The sequence below is a fragment of the Drosophila kikkawai genome, chromosome 2L (assembly GCF_030179895.1).
Source record: "Drosophila kikkawai strain 14028-0561.14 chromosome 2L, DkikHiC1v2, whole genome shotgun sequence".
Taxonomy (NCBI): Eukaryota; Metazoa; Arthropoda; class Insecta; order Diptera; family Drosophilidae; genus Drosophila; species Drosophila kikkawai.
In genome coordinates this window covers 7,006,358-7,019,943 of record NC_091728.1, presented here as the reverse complement: position 1 = coordinate 7,019,943, position 13,586 = coordinate 7,006,358, and the positions used below count along the sequence as shown (strand labels likewise).

At 44.6% G+C, this 13,586-nt stretch overlaps 1 protein-coding gene across 7 annotated transcripts in view; it reads right to left on the bottom strand.

Moving 5' to 3' along the window:
• The window catches only part of ab (BTB/POZ-zinc finger protein abrupt), a 51,006-nt gene that overhangs the window by 14,596 nt on the left and 22,824 nt on the right, over positions 1–13,586 (bottom strand). For 5 of the 7 annotated variants that reach the window (XM_070287474.1, XM_070287478.1, XM_070287476.1 and 2 more), the window contains 4 exons: positions 11,930–12,722; positions 11,226–11,856; positions 10,837–11,124; positions 10,518–10,716 (listed from right to left, as the gene is read on the bottom strand). In XM_070287474.1, the coding sequence (XP_070143575.1) occupies positions 10,518–10,716; positions 10,837–11,124; positions 11,226–11,856; positions 11,930–12,384 (1,573 nt within the window). In that variant the 5' untranslated portion in view covers positions 12,385–12,722. The remainder of the gene's footprint in view (positions 1–10,517; positions 10,717–10,836; positions 11,125–11,225; positions 11,857–11,929; positions 12,723–13,586) is intronic. The other 2 variants (XM_017177252.3, XM_070287479.1) reach the window with 1 other exon arrangement.

Here is a 13,586-nt window from a genome sequence, read left to right as displayed (position 1 = left end):
ACATAGTTTTAGATTGCGTAATTCATTAGTACAGGCTGCAGCAGCAGCCTGATGCTCGCACCCCTATGGGACTGGACTCGAACCCTGGTGCCCCCTGCCACCCAATTCAACCCCACAGCCCACCCCCCGAAAAGGCGTCAGCACGCACGGCCAAATGATGAACGATGTGGTCGTATGTGGTTAACGTTGCCGGGGATTAGGCGATGCGATGGTCCAAAAGCTGGGTAGTGGGAATGGGTCTAGAGATGGCAATGAGAGGATGCTACTCGATAGAGCGGGGTGGTGGGGGTTCTGGGGATTTGTTTAGGTGTGTGTGAGTGTGTGGCGATTTAGATGCCGGGAACATTCACCGAATAGCTTAAATAGCTCAAGGAGTTCCAGCCATTGTGGGCTGATCTTTGGGTAATCTGAACCATATGCAAAGAGGGGTAAGCCTTGGGGGATTTCGTTCAAATTTCTAAAATTAAGAAAATAATTCTTAATGGTGGACTTTAAAATAAATTAAAATGGTTTCTTATTATTCTTTACTAATGATTTCCTAATTAAGGTCTTTAAAAATTCAAATTAAACACTAGCTAATTGGTAAAACTACCAGCTTATAATCCCAATAAGATTTGTCTGTTCAAGGGGATTTTAAAAATAAGACCCCAAACTCTTCTTTATGATGCCAAATCTTTCTTCAACTGGCAAAGGATCCTTTGTGGTTGCGAGCAGCTGTGTTGATGGGAGAGCTTCGGCTGAAAGAAGAGCGTCTCGCCCCAAAGATGAATTGCTTCAGTCAGCGGTCGAAGCGGAAGTTGCTCTTCCCTCGATTTTATTCCTTCACATCCTGGCTATACACCCACCCATCCATTCATCTGTCCATCTACCCAGCTATCTATCCAAGCTATCCAAAGCTATCCATCCTTCCATCGAACACTTGCGCCGCACTATTTACGGTACAATTTATTACTTTATGAGCAGCGAACTACCCGGGAAACCCCCGCCCTGCTTTGTTTACGGACCAACGATTGTATTTAACTTTTCCACAGAGGCGGAGTGGGGGTGAAGGGGTTGCAAAAGTGGGTGGCTTTGAAATGCGATGGTAATGAATGTATGAATTTAGAACGCAACTGCAAAACTGGCGAGACAGTTGGGCGAGATAGTTTTTGAACACCGAGCGCTGGCAGCCCCCCTTTGGCCGACGCCCTTCGCCCACCCCCTGGAAATACCCCGTTTCGCAGTCCCAACCTCCCTCCTCATCTTTGTATTCATCATCATGAGGTGGGAGGCTATGCGGTTGGGAAGCAGGACAGGAAATGAGTAGAGGAAGTTTTAGTTTCATATTCGCACGGTTTGGTTCCAGGGGCGGCCAAGAGGGGGTTTTTAGGCGGGGTGTTAAGGGGGTTTTTGGAATAGTATTTGGAGAGGTTCCTGGGTAGGGGGGACATGGTAGATTGGCGGTGCTTGGGCGCTGGCGATGTTGGCACTGTGGTTTCCAAGGGGGGGGGGGGGGGCTCCATAGCTCTGTCTCTCTCTCTCTCTCTCTTTGTGTGTGTGTGTGTGTGTTAGAAACTTTGAATTGTATTGAAATTGTATTTTGTTAAAATTCATGTTTGTTATTGCTGTTTTAGTTGTTGTTTAGTTGTCGCTCGTTGGCCAACCATTTTGTCGGCCTCTCTAGCCTTCTCTGTCTAACGCGTTCTATCTCTCTTTATGTGTGTGTGTGTGTGTGTGTGTGTTTGATTGCGGCCCACTGGTCGTATGAGTAATTTCATTTGACTGCCTCTGCCTTTCCTCTTTTTGGTTTTTGCGTGTAATTTTCTGACAAAAACCCCGACAAAACTCTTTTTCTGTACATTCCGGCCAAATGTTAGGGTTTTAAGTTTTTGGCAAACGAAAATAGTACAAAATAATAATACAGAAATAGAGAATAAAAGGTGGGAAGAGAGGATTGGTCTAAGCTAAATCAATAAATACACCAGGACCAAAAAGGCATTTTTTATACGAAATAAAAGGATGGTAAATTGGGTTTTCATGGTATTTCAGACATTGGGGATTTTTGGTACTATAGAAAGGTTAGGATATATAGCTGATATTGTGAAAATGGTTTAGAGAAAATTGTATTGTTAAGATATCAAATATTAATTATGAATTTTTGCTCCCTAAGCACACTCTTTAAGCTATATTTCCTTTATTTTTCTAATAATTAACGGGTATCTTATTGTCGAGGCTTTCATTTTTGGCATTCTTACACTTGAAAGAGGCGTAGCCAACACTCTTTTTTTTTTTGGGTCAAATACTGGACAGTGAAAGGAGCCAGGGAAATACATCATCGACACGTTCATGGGAGGGCATAACGAACTCGCAGTGAACCCCACAGCAGAGGGTTCCTCCTGCTCGCCCACTTAGGCGCAGGATTCGATCGCACAAATTGCTCATTGCTGAGGAAATATTTGCAATAAATTTAGTTTATGGCGTCGGCTGTTGGCGCTCCAATGCCCGTCTGACTGACACCCCTCTTCGACCAGCCAGCAGGCCCCTCTGTGGGGGAATGCGGCCCCCGCAGAAGCCTCCCCCCTAAAACACACACGCACATTTAACCTCGTTGTAGGTGGTTGTGTTGGCCGCCTGTCAAAGCCTAAATTATATGCGACTGTGAGTGTGTTATGTGTGTGCGTGGCGTTGGCATGGGATATTTGGAAATATTGAAATGCAGAGCTTACCCCTCACATATGTAAGCGCGTACGTGTTGGTTTATTGATGTAATATCCTTCAATTATTATGGATATTTGGCGCATTCCCGCGCAGCTGAATTTTGATGTAACAAAAACAGGTATTTGGGGGCGGCTTGAAACCGCAAAAGAGTTATTTCTGTTCGCTGTCCAACCTTAATTAACTGACCTCCAGTATGGCCTGTCAACTAAACCGGGCCCCCATCCTTTGTATCCCATCTATCTCTTCTTCGAAAACCAAATCCAACCCATTGGGATGTGAAAGACACACACCCAGGAAGGGGGAATGGGGAAGAGAGATCTGAAGGAAATGAAATGCAAACAAATGCCCCGTCTTTCGCTGTGTGTGTGTCTGTGTGTGAAAAGGATATGTAAGATGTAAGAAGAGGCCGCTGAGTGGAAACCCGGAACAGAGGGTGGAGTCCTGGGCAGCAACTACTTTCGCATGTGCGGCAATAATTCATCCATTAAAAGGGATATCAATGCGTCAGAGGTGGAGGAGGTTTTGGGGGGACGCTTGGGCCAGCTTGTTGGGCAAGCTGAGACCACTCCACCAAAGCCAGGGCCAAGCAGGAGACGAAGGATATGCGGTGGCAACGGGGTCAAATGGAAAAAGGCCGAGCCGACGCAAAGACTTCTCGTCTTCTTCCGTTTGAAAACCGCACGCACACACACATGGAAAGCCACCCACAACACCCCCCTTTTCTAACATTTCTTAATAAACAGAGAAAGAAATTCTTGTATTAGATTAATATGTTTTTAAAATAATTTAAAATTTATAATGTTTTATTCTTTTAAATCTCTAAACAAAATTGATAAATCTTTAAGATAAGTCAAAGGCATCTTAAGGTTTCTATTACATCAGCTTTATAATTAATATATGTATTTGAAGTTATCTTTGTTAATAAATAAGAATTATTTCTTATTGAAACTCCTAACATTTTCCCTTAGTGTAGCTATCAATAGAAGCTGCGAACGAAAGCCGAAGCCCCGAGTGATAAGCGAAAAATGCCGACAGATTGCAGTCGCCAAACGAACGAATCACGAGGCCGAAGAACTTTAGAGCCGAAGAAGAAGGCCAAAAGGACTTCAAATGGACTCGGGTCTAAGGACTCAACTGGAGAGCAGGACCCACACACACACATACGCCGCGACACAGGCCGGCATCCATATGGATTTATGTAAATTCTATGCCCAGAAATGACCTTTTTGCCAAGGTAGGGTTCTCGGGGAGTGCGGGTAGGTAGTAGCTCTGTCTTTGACTTTTGTAATATTTTTGTTAGAAATAAATTCGCATTTGAAACGGATTCGGATTCGGATTGGGATTCGGATTCCGATTCGGTAAACGAAATCCTTAAGCATAGAGGATGTGTATGTGCCGATGGATGCTTTGTTGCTACATACGACGACCGACCACTTGAATTTAAAATACAACGTGGCAAAAAGGGCCAACCCCTTGGCTTGGAATTGAGAAGGAGACGGAGACGGAGATGGAGATGGGGACTGGACTAGGAATTGGGCTTGGGTTTTGGGTTTTGGAAACTCGAGTTTCAACCCCGGCCAGCTCACCGAATAGTTTTGAGCGCAAAACTTTTGCATTTGGCCCGGCATTCGTGTCTCTGTGTGCGTTAAGCTCAAGTAGAGGGAATTTTGTTTAAATTTAATGTATTTTCTATGGCAAACACTTGTCCACATTCGCCTGCCCGCCCACCCAGCACAGATATATACAGATACGCAGACAGAGAGGCCGACCTATTCCCACATACATAATAATAATGGTTTTTCATTTCCATTTTTCGCATCTATTTCCAAACAGTTTGGGTGTGCGAGTGTGTGTGTGTGTGTATGTGTGCGTGCAAAACAATTTCATTTGAAGTTTAAGCAGAAAATTAGAATTTTCAAGTGTTGCAATGGGTTTTCCATCCCTGCCCCCATTCCTCATGTGTGGAAACCTGTCCGTTGTCCGCTGTCCGTGGTCCTTCGTCCGGGTTTTCTGGTCCTGGGCTTTTCCTTTTGCCCGAGTGCTTGTGTGGGGCGCACAATGACATAATCCCTCATCTACATAAACATTAGAGCTGGAATTTAACTCAAAAGTTTTTAGTTTCGGTTTCGTTTTCGGTCCATCCCCCAATCCATCCTGTCCTCCTTGTCCGCGTCCGTGTGTGTGCGCCCGAAAGTGTCTCCATTCCCGGCACTTTTGCCACTTTGTTGCCCAGTCTCCTGCCGCATATCCTGTATCCTGGCATAGGCCAAGGGGATACCCAACTTATATACTCCTACGCACACATACCCGCCATCCCCGTACGTCCATGTCCGTGTCCATTCACCAACACTCACTTGAGTGTGACGTGCAGCAGATGGAGTTTTTGAAATTAATTTGATAACATTTTTGTTTTGTTTAGTTTTCGAAGCCGGGGCGTGGCCCTCCCTAAAAATATCTATATAAAGCATATATGTATATTTGAAAATTATCTGCAACAATTTCAGACAGACTGGAATATAGTTGGCGAAAAGTAAATTCTTTTGGACAGAGAATCTAGAGGACAGCAAAACTCGTTGCTCAATGCATCGAACCTTTTCAATTAAAATTTTAGCTATCTGTAACATATATTCCAGCATTGTTTCAGGGAAAGTATTATTGAAAAAGAATATTAGAAAATATAAAGTAAAAAAAGTCAATACAATATCTGAATTACAAAAAAGGAGCTTTGTGTCCAACAAAACTAACTTTTTTAAAATGCTTTGCTTTGTGGAACAATTGGTTTTGAAGTTGACAATAGAAATAAATGTTAAATATAATAAAGGTATTTATATTTGGAGGATAACTTTCTTGAAATACTATTTATTTAGAAAATAACCGAATTGTCTAGTATTTTAAACCTTTTTTCACTTTAAGCCTTGGCCGGAGATCATCAACCTTTTTCCCGCACTTATTTTAGTTGCCAACTTGGCGATGACATAACAATGTCCTGGACACGGATACATTAAACGATTGGCGCTGTACCAGGATACAGGGATACTGGGATACAGCTACAGCTACAGATACAGATACATGCGATAGACGCACGCACTGCAAATGTATTTCCAATCATTTTACTCATTATCCTGGAAAAGTTTTGCGCCCCCACAACATGCGAGTGCGAGTGCGAACCGGAGTGTGTGTGTCTACTTGAACATTTTCATGTCCTTCGCTCATTTGCAGCAGCTGGATGGAAAGGCGGTGAGCGAGGAGCCGGTGCTGAGGCTGGCCACACTAGGCGCGGTGAGCTGCCACAGGACTAAAACAGGACAGGACAGGACTCCTCTCACACACACTCAACACACCATGTAAGTGTGTTCAACGGCGGCGTGTTGGCGTTAATGGTTCTTGATGAAATGAAATAATGGGTGCGTTTATTCACGTAATGTATTTGTATTTGTTACAGCAACAACCCACACATATTTACAATAATAACACAGCTCGTAAAATGAATAACTGAATGGAATGAATGATTGAATGCCGGATGGAATGAAAGCGGCGCCCAGGCGACGCCGACAAAGGGCGGCTTGGCTGGCTAACAAAACGCTTTTCGTTAGTTTTCATTATTTTCCGCATTTAAGCGTATTTATTCCGTTGTTAATCGAATTTATTAAATGCAAACACGCCAACAAATGGAGCTCCCTTCCCCCCGACCTCTGTATGTATGCGTACATGGGTAAAAAGGGGGATCCGCCGGCACGCACCTTTTGGGGGGCGGTAAGCCCTGTTTAGTTTTGGGTGCGTTTTGTTTGGCCAGGAAAATAATGTTTCTCGCATGCTTATTGCCTCGACTGCCGGCTGCTAATTTTACGCATTTCACGCAGCTCCCAAAGACGAAGGAAAGGGCAATGCCAGAGTCCTGGGAGCGTCCGTCATTAAATGTCTATATTGCTGGGTCTTAGCAGCCATTATCTTCGACACAGATTGTAATCCCTTCGCGACCACACACACACACACACACTTTGAGTCGGCAAATATGCCAAAGTCACTGGAATGTAATTAAAGGCAAAAGGATGCACTTGACAGAAGAGATCTTATCGATCTACGGGGATCTGGGAAAATGAGAATCCTAAACCCAATCCTAAAAAGAAAAGCTAAAATCTGTTTTAGAAAAGCTTCATATAGTTTTAAAATATTTGAAGCTTAACTTGCAATAGAAAAATCAAGAAACCTTAGTTATTTAATTTCAACAAATCTCATCCCCAAAAATGACTCACCAAAAACTAAATACATTTTTCAGGCCATCAAGGCAAGTCATGACAGATACCGAGCAACCGATTTAATCAGACTTTCCATGGTGGCAATGTTTTTCAAATAAATAATACTCTTTTTTTTGAGCTAAGCAATGCAGTCCATGGAAATGGCATAAGATGGACAGAAGGCACAAAAACAAATGCAGTTTGTGAGCAGCTGGCAAATAGAACCCCCAGCAAAGACCAACCAAACCGAAATCGAAAGAAACTTTGCGCATTAGCTTCCCAGCAGCAGACAGCGCCAGTTGGTCCAGCCAAGTTTGATTCGGCACTCCTTCGTCCTTCGTCCTGCCACGCCTCGACTTCCGCAAACTTTTGCATTTGGTTTTGGCCAAGAAATGAGCCACTGCCCTCATATGTCAGCGATTCCAGCCCTTTGATTCCGTTTGTTTGCATTTTTAGCTTCGCCCACGCCTGGCGGCGCCGACTGCAGCAGTGTTCGCACCTCGCCAGCTGCCAGGAAATTTCTTTTTCTTGGGCTAAAGATTTTCCTGATTTGAAGAAAACTATCTTACGTGTCTCTCCCCTTGTCACACCCAAGCAAACACACATGCGCCACCCCTTTGCTGTTATTATTTTGGCTGCCATTTATTTGCTGTCAATGTTTGGGCCACCACCCAATCCTCTACAGAAACTGAAGCCCAGAACCACCCACCTGACGACGACGAGGACACCGCAGCCGCCGGCCTGGCTGTCCGCTTTCTTTTTTGTCTCGCTGCTATCATTTTCATTTTAAAATGTCCTCGGCAACGACAGCGAAGACGCCTCCTCCTAGCAAGGGTCGGTCCAGCTTTGCGCTGTCCTGCTTTCTTCTCCACAGTTCTTTGCGGACACAGAGAGAAAAAGTAGGTAGCTACTGTTGCATAACTTGGTTGGGAAGGACTAGCATTACGTTTTCTTTATAAGGATGTATGGTGTTAAGAAAACTATAATTCCCAACAGGTTAAAGTAGAGGAAGGCAAGATTCTTTCTTCAAAGTTCATATTTAACCTATTTAGGTTCCTTTACCTTCAATATATAATTACCCCTTTTCTTTTTATCATAAAAACAATATTTTTATATTTTAAATAAATTTAAAATAAAATAAAATATAAAACTCAAGTCAATTTCTTTCACTGCACATTTTCGCCTGTTATTCTAGTCCTTTTTATGCCGCCTGCTACTCGAAGACAATTTGGGGGCTAGGTCCCTCGCTTTGGCCTGGCCGGGGCCACTTTATAAATGTTTCTGCAATGGATTTCTGCAAAGTAAACTTTTTCCTCTTTTCTCGTTCGTCTTTTGTAGTTTTTGGGCCCGCATCTGATTGCGAGTGTGTGACATTTGTGGGGGCGTTCCAGAGGGCAGCGGGCAGCGGGCAACGGAGAGCGAGGACCAAGTAAATATATTAAAATGCAAACCCAACTCATATTACTGGGGACAGGGAAGGAGCGGGGCGGACAGGACTCAGCTCTCAAGTCCTTGCGCACACATGTGCGCAATTTCCAAGTCCGTTTTCGGCCATTGCCAATGCCCACCAAATAAATCGAATGCACAAAAAAGCAATAAAACGAAATAAAATCTAAATATGTATGGAGTGTGTGTGTGTGTGTGTGTCTCGAGTGTCGCCCTTTTTTTCGGGGGGGCTGTGGGCGGACATGGCACGGAAAACAGAAGGCAGGAAAAAAAAACTTATCATTTTTATCATTGCGCAAAAGTTTATCCTTTTTGCTCGGGCCGTTAATATTTTCGATTCGGATTTCCAAATGGCCAAGAAACAGTCCCAGGACCGGCACCGCCCTCGCTATTCCTTTTGGGCCCGTAACTGCTCGGAATTTCAAATGACTTTGGCTCGTCCCGAAGCTTATTGAATGTTTATGCTTTATTAAATTTGATTTCTTCGCTCTAGCCCCACCGGCAGCCTGTCTCACTAAACTGACCAAGTGCTGGCCAACATTTGTTGCAATGATCTATGTGCCCTGAATATTAAACGGCACTCCGGGGCTTAGGAATCCTTCCAGGATTCCGTTCAAGGATGGCCGTCTGAGACGGAAGCCGAGGCTATTATCATTTTAATGCGCGTTAAATGCGACATTTGCGACATCGAACAAAGTGCGTGTCATGTGCTTAACAGCACAAACAAGCCGAAAAAAAACGGAGGCAGGAATAAGGATCTGGTCAAATCATATTTGTAACGCTTTTTCTTACACTGAGAAAAGGCCGTGACAATGAAAGAAATCTATTCAAGGTATGAGAAGTGTTTAAATATTTTATAAAAATTAAATAGGAAATGTAACAACTCTTTGCGGTTCAAGAAATAAAATATTCTATATTATATTTAAGTTTAGATTAAAAATGAAAACCCTACGATTTTCCAACCCCTTCTTAAACATCCCCCAAGAGCACCTGCTTCAAAGCACCATTTTCTTCAAGTGCACGTATTATCCTTCCGCTCGCCAATCGAATGGTAATCATAATCACAATAACCGTAATAGCAATAGCAATGGCCGTAGTTATGTCGATAGCAATAGTGTTTGGTAATGGCAATAATCATTTTTTGTTGTCCGTTACGTAGAACATTTGCACATACGTGAATGGCCGGACATTACGTCGTACCCAAGCCGAATGTGTTTATAATCACACGGCCAACAGTCGCCGCATATCCATATCCATAATGCGACACGTGCTCCGCGCATATTTCTTGGCACTCTGGCCGGGATTGGGTGTGGGATTTGGATGGGATCTCTGGTCCAGGTTCTGTGTAGGTCCTGGTGGTTCTTAGTGGGTTATGGGCCTAATGATTGCCTTCCATATGGGCTGGTCAGCGCTCGTTAGGAGCATCGAACATCGGGACAAATTAGGTTTGTTTACTTTCACTGAAGGGTCATTATATGTGAGTTTCACTGCACTGCTTAAAGACTAAGGACTAATGCTACGGCTTAAGATGATATTTGTAATAGTTTTCGATATACATGACAATCAAATGCAATAGATTTGCCATAAGCCGATAAATCGAAATAATCGAAATATTAATTTTTTTAATATCGTTGAATTCAAAAGACTTTTATCGGCTTATTGTTTATAATAGTTAGTTACTGTCAATAAATCTATGAATGCAAATCATATACAAAATATGTTGTTTCGTTTCTTTCATAAATCAAATACAACAAGCAAATTTTCGATTAATCGATAACATTTCTTTACATTTTTAGATGAGAGTGCCAATTATGTTTTTGTTTTAGAAATTTATTCTCTGCCTTAATTTAAATATCTTAAATATATCTGATTTCGTTTGTTATGCCAATTTGTTTCGGGTTTTTGTTGTGCTTGGGCCCTAATTGTTTATCGATAAATCGACAGTTAGTTACTAATTATCTGGCAAAATGCAAATCATATACGTAATATTTTTGTTTTCTTCACTTTCTTTATCCAATCGATTTTTAAATCATACTCAAGAGGCAAATATTCAATTTTGGTTCCATATTACAAAGTGTAAACGAATGACAAGCTTTAAATTGATATATTTTGGAAGTAGTAATCGAAATTTCGACTTACCGAAATCACTGCCGATGCCAGAGGGTCCTGGCAGGAGTCCTGGAATGCCCTGCAGGCCGAGGAATGCATTGGGGAACGAGTGGGAGCGCTGATTGTCGATGCCGTCGAGGGTTCCATCGTGCTGACCATCGCCCCGATCCGAGGGCTCTGTATCACTACTATTCGAATCCTCTCCCGCGCTCTGACCGAGATCATGCTTCTGAGTAAGGATAAAAAAATAACATTTTTATAAATTAAAAAATATACTCAACCACGTCACGGTTGCTAGAGCTTTTTCTCAAGAAAATAAGATGCAGAAGTTAAAGTTTTCTGAACTCACCTGACTGGCCTGCTGTCCATTGCTGTTCTCCAGCGCCTGTCCCAGCAGAGATTCCCTTAGCTCCATGTTCCGCTCCCGATCCTTGGACGTGTCTCGACCACTGCGATTTCGAGTGAGCGGATGCTGTCCAGCTACCGGAAAGTCACGATCGATGAGCAGTCGCTCTGGGCTGATGCCGTGCTGGGCGCGGAACAAGTCGGCGCTCTTGATACGCTTCTGTGGTGGCGGCGTCAGGTGGCTCTTCCGGCTGCCCTCCATCTCGCCCAGGTCCCAGTGGTTGCTGCTGGCCTGTGAAAGAGCAAAAAGAATAGAAAATGCATCCCGGAGTTAGTCGAGAATGAAGGACTTAAAACAAGGCAAGTGCAAGCGCTTGGAACTGCACACTTTACTTTGCTGGGATTGGGATTGGTTGTTCTTACGGGCGACGCTGCCGACGATGCCTTCAGCTCCTGGATGGCTGGCGTGCCACTGGCACCTCCGCTCTGTCCGCCGGAGCTGCTGCCTCCGCTGTTGCTGCTGCTGGCGGCGCTGGCTGTTGCAGCGGCTGCTGCGGCCACGGCGGCTGTTAGCGATGCAGCAGCTGCTGCGGCTGCGGCGGCACTCGAGGCGGTGACTGGCGGCGGCACTTGCGGCGTGCTGAACGGTGAGTTCAGGCTGCTGTTCAGGGATCCACTAGTATTATTATTATTGTTGTTGCTGCTGGTGTTGCTGCTGCTGCTGCTGTGGCTGTTGGTAGTATTATTATTGCTAGAGACGCTCGTTTGATTGGGCGTTAAGTAGCTGTTGAGCTTGTTGTGGTTACTGCTCTCAGCCAGGTTGTTGTTATTGTTGTGACTGTGACTGCTGCTGTTGCCACTGCTATTGTTGTTGTTGCTGTGACTTAGCGCAGCAGACAGAGCCTTGGAGTAGGGATAACCGCCATTGACATCCGCCAAGCCGCGTATCTGCAGCAGGTGAGCGGTTTTCAAAAAGTCGGGCAACTGTTCGTGGCTTACATTCACCTCGCCATTGTACATAAAGCTAAAGAAATATAGTTTAAAAATAATAAATAAATTATAATACCTAAACTTAAAGTTATAGTCAATTTACATACCTCAGCAGATTCTCAACATCGTCGCAGCGCACATCGCGCAATATGACGATCGGATGCTCGCAGGGATTGGCCTTGAGCAGCCGCCGGAAGTAGGGGCTGCAGGCACTGAGGACCACCTTGTGGGCGGTGAAGGAACGCTCGTCGCAGGCCAGCGTCACGTCCACAAAGTCCTCCTCGTCGCGCAAATGCCGGAACGAGCTGAGGATCGAGCTCTGGAAGTCGTTCCACTTGAGGGCATAGTGCTGCTGGTGCTGCGCTTGTGAGAGGTTCAGCGAGGGTGGAGGCGTGGCCGGCGAAAGGGAGGAGCCGGTGGCCGCCATCGAGAGCGAGGAGAGCGAGGATAGAGCGTGGGCAGCGGCGGCGGCGGCGGAGGAGGTCGCCGGCGGCGGAGGCTCCATTTTCACCACGCCCGCGTTGTTGTTCTCCGCCGTCTGCAGCTGGGTGGACTCGGTCATTTAAGTGGACCACGACCAGAGTCTAGCCGGGATGGGATCTTTATCTCTGTGGTCTGATGATGGTGCTGCCTTAATGGACCCGCGTACGCTGCTCCTTTGTGGCTAATTCCTTGGCTATTGTCAAAGGCTTCTCCAGCTGCTTGCCCTTCTGTTTGCGTGGGCTTTGTGTGTTTCCTCCTCGTTTTCCTTTCTTCTGCGGGAACTTGGCAAATATTTGTGTTGGATTTTCCGGCTTCGTCTCTGCTAATTCGGCGGCAGCCTCGCACGGCCTTTGTCCATTTTCACCGGACCCTGTTAGCCGCGGCGCCCATGGACGGAGCTAGAAATGCTGGAAAGCGCTGCAAGGGGGGAAAAAAGAGAGAAACAAAAATCGAGTTCAGTCTTGGGTTCGACTCAAATCCAAATATACAATTGTTCGGGCAGGTGGGCCAATCATTAAATATTATTACCAATTATTCATACATAAGCAGCGGGACCGGGACGCTGCCGACTGCCGCTGGATCCGCGGTTGGTCTAATGAAACCATTAATTACACGAGCGGAGCCCACGAAGCCCAGGGAACCCACCGAACCACCGAAGCCAGCCACCGAGAGCGGGCCACTTGTCGGGGGCATTAGACGCAAATCAATTTAATTTAACCGTTTACAAGCCACAAAACAATGGAGCTGAAGTTGCCCGCCACTCCTGAGATCTTTGACATACACTTGAAGAAAAATAGTGAACACATTCCGAAAGAAGAAAAACATAGTATCGATTTAATATCGATTTCGTTGGAACAATTATTCATAAATTTCAGGCTGATTGTCAAGTATTCGGAATTTAAATCGGAAGGAGTTATTTAATGAGGAATGCTGTTTTAAGAGTTTTTCGATACTAAAAATATCACAAACTTGGGATAACTAAAAAGAAAACCTCCATATTATTTATAAATAATCGATCAAATTCATTTCTAATCACAATTTCAGATCGATTTTTCGAGTGCACCAACCAAAATAATTGTACAAGATCATTAGAAGAGGTAACCATCCATCTTCTGTGTGCTCTGCTCTCCTCCCGGCCGTCAACCTGATCGATGTACCGCCATCAAAATATTTATAAACGCATTCATCTCTGGTCTTGGATTACGCGCGCTATGGAGATTCGGATTACAATCTCTGGGATCGAATTTGGAGAGGGCGGAACTGCCCATTCCATTTAATACT